The following is a 13134-nucleotide window of genomic DNA, read 5'->3' as shown; positions in this document are numbered from 1 at the left end:
CTCTGTGCTTGTTTCATCCTTAATTAGCCTGTCTCATACTGTGTACAACTTGTAAGAGACCCTTGGTATACAGTTAAAAGTTTGAATCTTCAAATAAGATTACGAAGCAGACCTAAGTGGAGCATCTCCATGTCCTTTTGGCAGCCAGCAGCATTCACTGCGCTGTTCCTCTGCACCTGGTAAGATCAAGTTATCTCCCATCAGTTCAGTTCAGTCACTCAGTCGTGTCGGACTCTTTGTGACCCCATGGACTGCAGCACGCCAGGCCTCCCTGTCCATCACCAACTCCCAGAGTTCACTCAGACTCATGTCCATTGAGTCAGTGATGCCATCTAGCCATCTCATCCTCTGTCGTCCCCTTCTCCTCCCACCTTCAGTCTTCCCAGCATCACAGTTACCGTCTGTGACACCATGCCAGCCTGTTAGGAGATTCCCCATCTCTGAAGTCCTGTAGGATTTGCAGTCGGTAGCACACTGGCTCACGTTGACTTGTTCTCTGGCAGTTTCATGTGGGGAGAGGCAGGGAGCATTAGTCTCCTGCCATGACTTACTTGGGGCGAGGCAGCTGGGAGCTAAATAAATGAACAGAGAGGGGAGAAGGGACAGAGGTGTGTGTCTGCCTTATCTCCCAAATTAGATTGTCAGCTTCTCAGCCCAGAGACCGCATCTGTGGTTCCTATCTCCTTTAATACTTTTTAGACTATTAGGCAAAGGGTGAGTATGCAGTGCATGCTTATTGCCTGAAGGCCTGAGGTTTTATTTTAATTCATAGAGTATGCCCAAAGATACCATTTCCATGCACTTGAACTTCATGCAACCCACAACACTGAGTTGAAGGTATCTCTAAATTAGTTTTAGCTTCATCCCTCATAGAACTGAAATCCTCATTTCAGAGGACAAACCCCACCGGTGCTGCAGTGAAGATGGTGTAAGTCGTTGCACAGCACAGGCCTTACTCTGAGGAAAGGTCTGACACCAAAATTCTGTAAATGCCTAAACAGCTACACTGAATAACACTCACTCTGACCAAGAGAAGTGGCGTTTGGCCTGAGGGGCATCACCCGGCCCCCTGGCCAGGACTGGGAGGTGCGCCCTGCGGTCCACCGTACCTCTGTCCAGTCAGGTGACCACACGTCAGTGATACATTTCAGGACCTGCTATTCTGCTCCAGTGATCTGTAATATATCTGTTCTACTTAACTGTATTGATGATGATATCTTTCTAGTGATATTTAGAATCAGGTTAGGTGAGTCCTTCAACTTTATGCTTCTTAAAATTGCTTGGATTATTCTAGAACTTTGCAATTCCAGATCCAGTTTTTTTAAAAAAATGTACTGTAGTATAGTTGATTTATAATGTTGTGTGAGTTTCAGGTTTACAGCAAAGTGGTTCAGTTACACATATACATGTATCTACTCTTTTTTAGATTCTTTTCCCAAGGACACTCAAATAAGTCACAGAGCTGTTACTCATTCCGGCCATCTAGGCCACAGGTAGGACGTGGCATTCCTGAGCACACAGAATGCACCTTTATAGAAAAGTTCCTCCCTACACATTAGAATGAGCCAGTACTTCACCACCACTCACTCTAACAGCAAACCAGACTCCCTCACTCTTCCACAGAGCTGGGAAGCGAGTTGGTGGTTTAATTCTAACCTTGGGCTTCTAAGGTTCTCCATGTGAAACTAGACCTAACGAATAAAGCTAGTCTTACCAGGTTAGTGAGGCAGAGGATGTCACTTTCCTTTCTTGATGTCTTTAGCTGCTGTTGGCCAAGTTTACTACAAAGATGTACAAGGCTGATTTAGCTCCCCGAGGAAATGCCATATTGCCAGTCAGCTGTTGCTAAAGTCAGTGCTCAGGGTACTTCCTGTGTTACAAGACCAACTGTATAAATTAGACTACAGTTTTTCAGAAGTCTTGACTCATGTTGGATATGTAGAAGTGCATTCCAAAGATAAATATATAAAACCATCTCAGCTGAAAGACAAGCAGGTTGTTGATAGTTCCTCAAGAGAAAAGAATTACAAAGCAAAGCACAGAACAGACAACCCACCTTCAGCAGGGATCACTCCTAGAATAAAACTGTGTGTGTGCATTCAGCAAGCTCCTGCTGAGCACCTGCTAGTGCCCGGTGCTATTCTGGGCACTGGGGTATAGCTCAGAACAGCACACCACCTCTTCACAAAGCCTTCACCCCAGCAATGCCCACCTCCCCCTTCCCGCATTAGTTTACCCTCTCTACACTAGTATTACTGTCTGCACAAGTTAGAGGGAAAAACCCTTTGACCTGAAAGGCTCTCTAGTCGCCTCCTCATTTCTCCATACGCCTTTATAGAAAACTTACTCAAGGGTGGCTAAACCTCCCTGTCTCCACTTCTTTCTTTCATTCTCTTTGAACATGCGCCAGTCACACCATCGTACCCACCGCTCCTGAGACTACACTTGTCAGTCTCATTAAATCCCACATTGCTGAATCTAATGGCCAGCTCATCGTCCTCATCTTGCTTGTCCTCTTAGTAGTAGCTGACAGTTACTGTCTCATTGCTCCTCGAAAAGCCTTCCTCACTTGGCTTCCAGGACACCAGCTCCTCTGTTGGTTCCCTCCCTGCCTCACTTGCTCCTCCTCAGCCTTCTTTCTTCAGTCATTCTCTAAGTCACAGAGTTTCTGGAGCGCAGTCCTTGAATCCCCTCTCTTCTGACCTCCAGACTCACACACCCAACTGCCTACCCAACGTCTCAGACTCAGTGTGTCCAAAACCAGACTCCCCACCTACAGTACTGAGTGCGTTTTGACTGCATGGGTCCGTCTAGTCAAGGCTACGGTTTATCCAGTGGTCATGTATGGATGTGAGAGTTGGACTGTGGAGAAAGCTGAGCGCCGAAGAATTGATGCTTTTGAACTGTGTGTTGGAGAAGACTCTTGAGAGTCCCTGGGACTGCAAGGAGATCCAACCAGTCCATTCTGAAGGAGATCAGCCCTGGGATTTCTTTGGAGGGAATGATGCTGAAGCTGAAACTCCAGTACTTTGGCCACCTCATGCAAAGAGTTGACTCATTGGAAAAGACTCTGATGCTGGGAGGGATTGGGGGCAGGAGGAGAAGGGGACGACAGAGGATGAGATGGCTGGATGGCATCACTGACTCAATGGACGCGAGTCTGAGTGAACTCTGGGAGTTGGTGATGGACAGGGAGGCCTGGCATGCTGCGATTCATGGGATCGCAAAGAGTTGGACACAACTGAGTGACTGAACTGAACTGAACACAAACACACATATATCCAAAAAAAAGAAAAATCTAAGAAACAAAAATTGCTTAAATGACATAGGAATTTCTCTCACACATTTAAAAGAAAAAATCTAGACATACAAAGTCCAGATCGTGTATGGCAGGCACACTTGTCATTAGGGACCTGGGCCCCTTGTCTCGTTACTTCTCCAGCTTTAGTGTGCTTCCTCTTTTCGTTGGTGGGAGAGAGAAATGTAATGGTCCTTCCCCTCTAAAAGAAACTTACTAGAAATCCTAGACAACTCTTCTGCTTGCAGCTCATTGGCCAGAACTTATATCATGGCCAGATCTCGCTGCAGGGGAGGTTGGGATGAATAGCATTTTTTAGCTCAATGAGAATATATTCAGCTAAAAATGGGGGGGGTGGGCAGGGGGGAAGGTGAAAAAGAGTATTAAATGGACAGTAGGGAGCAGCTAGCTGTGTCTGCCATGCTCTGAATCTGGTTCTCCCCAGTTCCCCGTTCCCTTGTCAGCCACATTCTCCCAGTTGCTTAGGCCAAATGCCTTGGGTCAGCCATGGCTCTTTTTCTCTCCCAGTCTACATCCAATCCACCAGCAGATCCTCCTGATTGTGCTTTCAGAATAGATCCTGAATCTGATAGCTCTGACCACCTCCTCACTTGCATCTTAGTGCAGGCTGTCATCGCCTCTTCTGGACTTCGCAGATAAGCTGCTTACTGGGCTCTCTGGTTCTGCCAGTCCACTCTCCACACAGTAGCATATCATCCTTCAAAACCTAAGTCACACTGTGTCAGTCCTGTGTGCAGAACCCCGCCTACCTCCTAGCTGATAAAATCCAAGGGGCTTAGTATTAAAGGGCCATGCATCATTTGGTCCTGGCTCACTCTGATTAAATCTGTCTTCTCGCTTACTCATTCCACTCCAGCTCTGCTGGCTTCCTTGATGTTCCTTGAATATACCAAGTATGGGCCAATTTTAGGGCCTTTGTATCTATAAATACTATTCCTTCCACCCTGAATGCTCTTCACCTAGAGATCCCCATGGCTTGCTCCTTAGCTTCTTTCAGATCTTTGATCAAATATCACATTATCAAAGAGATCTTTCCTAACAGCCTATCTAAAATAGGATTCCCTCTTGGAAATCTTTTTCCCTTTATATAGCTCTTTTTCCTCTTAGCACTCAACACTGTCTGACCTTTCTTCTGCTATTCTGTGTGTGTGCATGCTCATATGCTTTATTTATATGTCTATGTATAAACATCTATATTACATATATGAATCTGATTATTGAGCGTCTTCCCACTAGAACTAGAGTGCAGACGTGGTCTGTTTTGTTAACCACCATCTTTCTATTAGTTAAGGGAGGTCAAGATAGAGTTCTCTGACAGAGAAATGTAATGGGTACTTCCCTTTTCTTTTAAAGAAACTAAAGAGTTCTGCTTATATCTCATTGGCCAGTATTTAGATTATGTGTGGAGCTAGCTGCAGGGGAGGTTGGCAAGTCTCACAGAAGTCTCAGTTGAGCTAAGAATGAATGAAGAGGAGTGAGCTATGCAAAAGTCTAGAAGGCGAGCACTCCAGGCAAAGGGAATAGCGAAGTGCAAAGCCCTACTGTGGAAATAAGCTTGTCATGTAGAAGGGGTTTGTCCTATGTTTGGGGACAAAACAAAGTTGAGTGTGGCTGGAATAAGCAATTATGGAGATACCGGAACACGATAGAGGCTTCCCAGGTGGGGCTGGTGGTAAAGAACCCCCTGCCAATGCAGGAGACAAAAGAGACTCAGGTTCGATCCCTGGGTCAGGAAGATCCCCTGGATGAGGGCATGGCAACCCACTCCAGTATTCTTGCCTGGGAAATTCCATGGACAGAGGAGCCTGGCGGGCTAAAGTTCATGGGGTCGCAAGGAATCAGACACGAATGAAACAACTTAGTCAATTTAGTACACACGCAGAACAAGGTGAGAGAGGCAGGGCAGCTCACCAGGGAGGGTTTTGCATATCCCAGATGCAAAAAGGGAAAAGAGAGAGAAAGGCACCAGCCTCTTTGGCATCTCAGCCATTCTCCAGCCTTTGGGAAATTCCAGGGACACACTGCCAAAGGCACACGCAGCTATTTAAGTAACTGAAAGTAAAGAAAATTTAAACGTTCAGTTTCCGCATCGCACCCGTCACATTGCATGTGTTGAGTAGTCACGTGGTCCGTGCTGCCTACCAGCCAGCACACACACGGCCCGCGGGGCCGCATACACCCTTGTCCCAGAAAGTTCTGTTAGTGCAGCTCTGGGATAGCCAGTCAAGAGAGGAGTAATACGGAGCCTGCTTAGTCTCTCCTGTGGCTTCTCTCTTAACCCTAGAATCAGTGCTTTCTGTTTCAGTGGAAATGATGCCTGTGGCGCCTGGATTAGCATGTGGCCCGTCACATGTACATGTGTTATCGTGGTAATTTTTACCTGTGACAGAGAGAAAGACTGGAAACTCACATGCATTCTTAACTTCATTACGAGCACACTGCAGATGTGAAAATGCAAAGTGTGGAAGCCATCCATGTGAACGGCGTTTTCTGTGTCTTATTGTGACCTAGGGATCTTGCTGCAAGAAACTGCCTGGTTGGTGAGAATAACGTGCTGAAAATCAGTGACTTTGGAATGTCTCGTCAAGAGGACGGTGGTGTGTATTCATCTTCTGGCCTGAAGCAGATCCCCATTAAGTGGACGGCACCAGAAGCGCTTAATTATGGTAAGAAGGGACCCTTCCTTTCTGGTGGTCAAAGCGGACTCTGTCAGCATGAAACAGTCACGGGCAGAGTCCCGGAGCAGAGCAGAGCACAAGCGAGAATCAGCTGAGGGGCAGCACACGGGGTGTGTGTGTTCAGACTTTGCACACTTGAGGACAGACTTAATTCAGCGATTTTATTGATCAGATTTCTGTGTGAGATTGCTAGATTTAAAAGATGGATAGAGTTACAAGCACTGGTAAGTGTGAGTGTGCATCTGAAAGTTTCTATCGTGATCCCAGAAAAAGATTATTTCTATTTTAATAGTCAGATTAGACCCAGAGTCAAAGTGTTGTGTGGCTCTGGACCATTTCCTTTGAATGCCTTATATTTGGTCCAATAACCTCATCTGATGTTAGGTTCCTGAAATACTGAGTCTGTAGTTTCTCTCTGAAAAACTGACATGGTTTCTTAGCATCTCAGTCTCTGGAACTTGTATAAATCTTTTGGGAAGAGAGAGATGGAATATGTGTGTGTACATATCTAAATCACTTTGCGAGGACATTTCGACTCAACTACCCTCCAATGTAAAATAAAAATAAAATTTAAAACATATCATAAAATTATTCTTTGTTAAAGTGAAAAGTACTTCATCATGAAAAATTAATATAAAGTATTTACAAAAGTCTTAATGCCTAAATTAAAGACAGGTAATTTAGAAAAAGCTTTGAGGTAAAATTCATGTGACATAAAACTGACTGTTGTAAAGTGACCACTTCAGGGGCGTTTAGTACCTTCACAGCGCTGCACAAATCCTGCCTCTCTCTGGTTCTAAAGCATCTTCCTCACTCCAGAATAAAGCCTTACACCCGTATTAAGAAGTCACTCCCCCAACTGCTGGCAGGCTCAGACCTGCTTTTGGTTGCTATGTATATACCTATTCTGCCTATTTCATATAAGTGGAATCGTATAATATGTGACCATTGGCATGTGACTTCTTTCATCTAGCGTAAGGTTTTCAAGGTTCAACCATGTTATAGCATGTATCATTATTTTACTCCTTTTTGTAGCTCAATAATATTCTGTTGTATATATCTGCCACAGTTTATTTACCTGTTCACCCACTGATGTGTATTCGAGCGGTGTTTGCCTTTTGGCAGTTGTGAATAGTGCTGCTCTAAACACCTGTGTACTGGGGTTTATTTGTGTACCTGTTTTCAACTAATTCTGAGTACACACTAGGGAATCTGGTAATTCTGTGCTTAAGTGTTTGAGGAACCACTGAATGTTTTCCAGATCAAGCTTTGGAATATGATTGTTTTGGAAGTCAGTTGGGATGGATCCAGACACCACAACCAGCTTTGCATTTTGCACGTCAGCAATGCTATGGAACAGACATGTGCAGGCAGCTGTCATTGTAAGAAGTTGACTAAGCTGTTCTAGTTTCCAGCAATGCAGTTTTTTAACCTAACACGTCAGGGATACTAAGCCTCACCCTTAGTCTGTCTTCCCGTGTGCTGGCGAGAGAAGTGCTGGTGAGCTTTGAGGAATCCCACCACTCCTCAAAACCCACAGAGCATGGCAGCCCTGCTGTTTCCCACACTGATTCTTCTCTGGGGTGGTCATTATTCTGAGGCTATATTCCTAATGACAGCAATCACAAGACGAAAGAAAGGACTGTAATCTTTTTTTTAATGGAGACATTTTCTTAGATAATGAAAACTGCTAAGCACCTTCTTGTTGATTCTTACAGCAGCCCTATAAGGGAGCCAGTGCTGGACTAGGGAGCCGTAAATACTTATCAGTAAAATCCACTCTCTACAATGTGTTCTTAATCCTGTCTGCCGGATTCTCTATATTACATTGCCTTTAAAATCTCTCTTACTGCTAAGCAATTATGCCAGTAAAATTCAGCCTTTTAATCAGGGCGTATTTTAGTTGAATTTCAAGCTGACTAAAGTATTTACCAAATACTTTAATTCAGAATTCTAATTCCAATATCTGTAAGAGCCAAATCTAAATTTAGCATGTCATAGAATAAAGACACGTTTCCCTGGTGGCTCAGATGGTAAAGATCTGTGTGTGATGCTGGAGACCTGGATTTGATGCCTGGGTTGGGAAGATCCCCTGGAGGAGGGTGTGGCAACCCACTCGAGTGTTCTTGCCTGGAGAACCCCATGGACAGAGGAGCCTGGTGGGCTGCAGTCCACAGGGTCACAGAGAGGCAGATGTGGCCGAGCAACCAGGCGCAGCACACGTGAAGGTCTTTGCTGGGCAGTGACAGACTGCTTGTTCATGTTACTTTTATAAAATACTGAACAGCACACCCTCTCATCACAAACTGAAATGGCTTAAAGACATAAACCTAAGTCTTTAAGACAACATACAACTCCTAGAAAAGATCATAGGAAAAACATTCTCTGACATAAGGCATACCAGTGTTTTCTAAGGCCAGTCTCCCAAGGCAATAGAAATAAAAACAAACCTAATCAAACTTCCAGGCTTTTGCACAGGGAAGGAAACTAAAAACGACATGAGAACACAACCTACAGAATGGCGGGGATGTTCAGAAGTGATGCGACTAACAAAGGCTTCATTTCAAAGTATGCAAGCAGTTCATACAACTCAACAACAAATGAACAACCCAATAGACCTTTTTCTTCCTTCCTTCTTCCCCCAAAGGAAAGAACCCTTTCCTTCTTCTCCAAAGAAGGAAAACAAATGACCAACAGGCACATGAAAAGATGCTCAGCATCACTAATTATCAGAGAAATGCAAATCAAAACTGCAGTGAGGTACCACCTCACAGCAGTCAGAATGGCCATCATTAAGAAGTCTACAAGTAAATGTGGGAGAGGGTGTGGAGACAGGGGAGGCCACTGTTGGTGGGAACGTGGCTGGGTGCAGCCACCGTGGAAAACAAGACGGGGGCCCCTCAGAAGACCAAGCGCAGCATCACCACGTGATCTAGCCAGCCGACTCCTGGGCACACACCCAGACCACACTCTAACTCAGAAAGACGCACGCACCCCTGCGCTCACAGCAGCAGTGATCACAGCAGCCAGGACAGGGAAGCAGCCTAAGCCCATCCCAGGCGGGTGGACACGGAAGACACGTCCCACGCACACAGTGGGCTGGGAGAGAATGGAATGACGCTGTTTTCATGACATGGGTGCGACTGGAGACTGTCGTGCCAAGTGAAGTAAGAAAGAGGAAGACAGGCAGGCACCGTATGATGCCCTCACATGCGGAACCTGAAACGTGGCACACATGAACCTGTCTGTCAAACAGCGCAGACGTAGGGAGCAGCTGGCAGTGGCCAGGCAGGAGGGCTGGGGTAGCAGCTGTGAGCTTTTATGCACAGAATGGGGAAGCAGGGCCCCACTTTATATGTTTATATACAGAGAATATTCAATGTCCAATGATCAACCATAAGGGAAAAGAACATTTTTAAAAAATGTATGTACATGTGTAACTGAATCATCTTGCTGAACAGCAGAAATTAATACTGTAAGTCAACTATACCTCAATAAAAATATTGATAAAAAAATTTTAAATGCAGAACAGTTTAGGTGAGGGAGAGATGTCTAACAGGATGAGAAGGAAGTCAGGAGTATTTATTACCCAATCCAGTGAGGGAGTTCCTGAGTGTGTGTGCATGTCTCGGCAAACCTGAGAAACATTTTAGTTCTCCCAGAATAAAATTACTGAAGATTGGCTCTAAATCCTAGCATTTTTTAAAAAGAGAAAATATATCTTACGAAAGTCTTACTTGTTGTTCTACATGGAGATGTAATTTAAAGCATGGCTGCTATAATTAATACTATATTGTATATCTGAAAGTTGCTAGAAGAGTAGATCCTTAGAGTTCTCATCACAAGAAAAAGAATTTTTGTGACAGTGGATGATAGTGTTGACTAGACTTACTGTGATTATTCTGTAATATATACAAATAGTGAATCATCATGCTTCACAACTGAAACTCATATAATGTTATATGTCAATTATACCTCAATAAGAAATACTAAGTAATTCCTTAAAATAATCCAGTTAAAACCAGATTCAAAAGTCAGGTCACAGGGTTAGGTTATAAGCTTTCACTTCCAGAGTGTGATCTTGGTTTACAGAACAAGTGGCCATTCTTGACCTCTTCCCAGGTATCATCTCACAAAAGGGCATTGGGTTCTCTTGGCTGTACATGTCCTTGAAGAGCTAATTAGTCTAAACTTGTGGCCATTGAATGATTTTCATAAAAAGCTTTAATTCATTGGATGTCAGGCATGAAAACAGTTGATGTACAGACAAGGCAACTAATCTTGGTACTGACTCGCATAGTGAATGTCCATAATTACTGTCTAGTAAGAAGGAAACTAATTCACACAGCTGGAGACGATGATCCTCCAGAACACTCCAGTCTCTGACGTCAGAGCAGTTAGCATAGCAGTATTGTGCTATTTCCTTGTACTGTTTGCAAGAAAGAGAAAAGGCCATCCTACTCAAATTAACAAGACCTTTTTAGAGGCCAGGCATTTATAAATCCGGGAATGGCAGAAGTACTTTGGAAAATCTTGGAAATTCATAGCCTTTTTGCTTCCGCTCCTTGATGTCACATTCATTCCAGAAAGTATCTTTGTTTGGCTTTTATCTCTGTGTTTGTCTAGAAGATTACCAAGGGGAGAAAACAAAACCAAGAGCTTAGCTTATGTAATGCAGTAAAACAGGTGCACCAAGATATTTTGACAAAACAAGGTACCATGTAATTTAAAGAAGTTGTTTTTATCAGCGAGCTATGTTAATTTCTACTCTATTCAAAACACAGAAAAATGAATTTTTCATAAATGAAACTGTCAGTGGAGAAAATGAGACCTTTAGGCATGTAAGAATATCTGTAAACAGTGATGAGTAAAAAAACTGAAGTTAAGAAACTTTCCTTGTTGCTCTAACTTTGTAATTTCAGTAGAAAGAAATTGAATGCAGGCAGAAAACAAAATTACATAACTCCCAGCTTATTTAATCTCCTAGGCATTGATGTATACAAATTTATATCTTTTTTAGATAAACCATCCGGCTCATTTAGAGGCCACAGAGAGAGTAAGCGTGCATACTGAGTGAGAATGTGCTCTTGGTGGGGGAAGTGTGATTTGGAAGGTGGTTTGGTTAAACTAACAACCTGAAGACTGTTCATTTAATTGGTGTATTACTCCTCCTGGAAAGCAAAACTAGGCAACAGAATAATATCACTAATTGTTGAGTCCCTGTTAAGTTTAAACCTGTGACTGACACAGACATACACAATCAGAAATTGTCACCTGCTTACCCAGTGTGCTGGCTGTGATTTGTCCGCCCTCCAGGGAGATACAGTTCTGAGAGTGACGTGTGGAGCTTCGGCATCCTGCTCTGGGAGACCTTCAGCCTGGGGGTCTGCCCCTATCCCGGAATGACAAACCAGCAGGCCCGGGAACAGGTGGAAAGAGGTGAGCTCAAGACACAGGGTGGCAGTGTTCACGGCCGACACCGGGGCAGGCTGAGGCTGCGTCTGCATTTCCCGGGCAGAGGAAGGTGGTGCTGTTTGGGTGCGTGATAGACACAAGTGTGTGTGCGTGTTTAGTCACTCAGACATGTCCGACTCTGCGACCCCATGGACTGTAGCCCACCAGGCTCCTCTGTGCATGGGATTTCAAAGGCAAGAATACTGGTTGGGTTGCTGTTTCCTTCTCCAGGCATCGAAGCCAGGTCTCCTGCTTGGCAGGTGGATTCTTTATCACGAGCTATCAGCAAAGCCCAATCGAAAAGGTGTTGGTACATCTACTTTTGAACCTGAAGGATGGTGTGGATCTTACACGACAAAAACCAACCACAAAGCCTTTGAAACATCCCAGCGCCTTGGAAATAGAAGGCTCTAGGCTCTTCTTCCACTGCCTTTGCCTAGCACAACCCCTGCAAGGCTGTGCCATTCACTCTCTTCCAGGGAAACAGTTAAGAGGCTCAGGAACAGTACCTGTTCTATGCCAAATAAACACTGTTAATGTCCCTACTAATTGAAAGGTAGTTAGATTTCAGGAAGAAGTTGACAGTCTTATAACAGTTCTAAAGGAACCCCATGGTATTCTCAGACCAAAGGCAGGCCTGAGCATGTGATGCTGACACCCTCGCATGGACCTGTGTGTCCACGGCTTTCGACAAATGCCAGCGCCCTAGCTTCAGGCCCCCCACGGGGGCATGGTTGTAGGGTTGGGGGCAGGAGGGTGACTTGCCAGCGTCCTTCCTAACGCTGAGGACATGCGCACAGGCACACACATCCCACCCAGCAGCCTGCTGGGACACTGCCTGGTGACTCTGAATTAAAGATTCTTCTCAGCTGTAAAGCAATATGACTTGTATTCATGCTTGTTTCACTTTTGAGGTAATGTTTCTAAATCCTCATCCTCTCTTCACCTTCAGAAACCTGAGCTGAAAGGTGATTTAAAAAAAAACCGCCCGTAGCATCTACAAGCTAACACTTAGAGCAGCTAAAACATGCATTTGTATGTGAGTTTCTCACATCAGGCTTTGTTCATTTGTCACAAACACAAAATGGGTTCGTGGCACTAGAAGGTAATGATGTTGCTCTATGATATTAAAACCAGCGTTACTTACAGAAAAAAAAAAATCAGCCTGCCCTAAAATGGCATTTTTGTTTCTGTTAACCGACAACGTACGGTACTGCAAACTGCGCGATGCCCTGTGTGAACAGTGGTGTCTGATTATCCCCGTCCTAAATTCTCTGTCCTTCTCTCGTGTCTTCAGGATACCGGATGTCAGCCCCTCAGCACTGTCCAGAGGAAATATTTAAAATCATGATGAAGTGTTGGGATTATAAACCTGAAAACCGCCCCAAGTTCAGTGAACTTCAGAAAGAGCTCGCGGTCATCAAGAAGAAGATCACGTAGTGACGGAGCAGCGTGGACGCGGCCTCTCCTCCCACAGAGTAATACTGTTCTCCTTGTTAACCATGAGTGTATACCGTGTTGTGTGCAACCGTCTTCTAAGGTTACTTTTTTATTAACTTTTTAAAAATATGTACTGTTTAAGGGGGAAAAAAAAAGGCAAAGGCATTGAAGCGCAGTCCTTGCATGGGCGCTCCTAGCTCAGCCCCGCGGGAGTGGACAGGCTAGGGCTCCAGCGTGCCGGAG

General features: G+C 44.5%; 1 protein-coding gene across 1 annotated transcript in view; it reads left to right on the top strand.

The window, feature by feature from the left end:
• Positions 1 to 13034, top strand: part of FER (fer (fps/fes related) tyrosine kinase) — a 419822-nt gene extending 406788 nt beyond the window's left edge. The window contains exons 16-18 of the mRNA XM_010843789.1: positions 5831 to 5985; positions 11314 to 11436; positions 12749 to 13034. Of these exons, the coding sequence (XP_010842091.1) occupies positions 5831 to 5985; positions 11314 to 11436; positions 12749 to 12891 (421 nt within the window). The 3' untranslated portion in view covers positions 12892 to 13034. The remainder of the gene's footprint in view (positions 1 to 5830; positions 5986 to 11313; positions 11437 to 12748) is intronic.
• Positions 13035 to 13134: the final 100 nt, after the last annotated feature.

This window comes from Bison bison, unplaced genomic scaffold (assembly GCF_000754665.1).
Source record: "Bison bison bison isolate TAMUID 2011002044 unplaced genomic scaffold, Bison_UMD1.0 scf7180017864189, whole genome shotgun sequence".
Taxonomy (NCBI): domain Eukaryota; kingdom Metazoa; phylum Chordata; class Mammalia; order Artiodactyla; family Bovidae; genus Bison; species Bison bison.
Note: the sequence above shows the minus strand (reverse complement) of the source record. Positions and strands in the feature narration are given on the sequence as shown.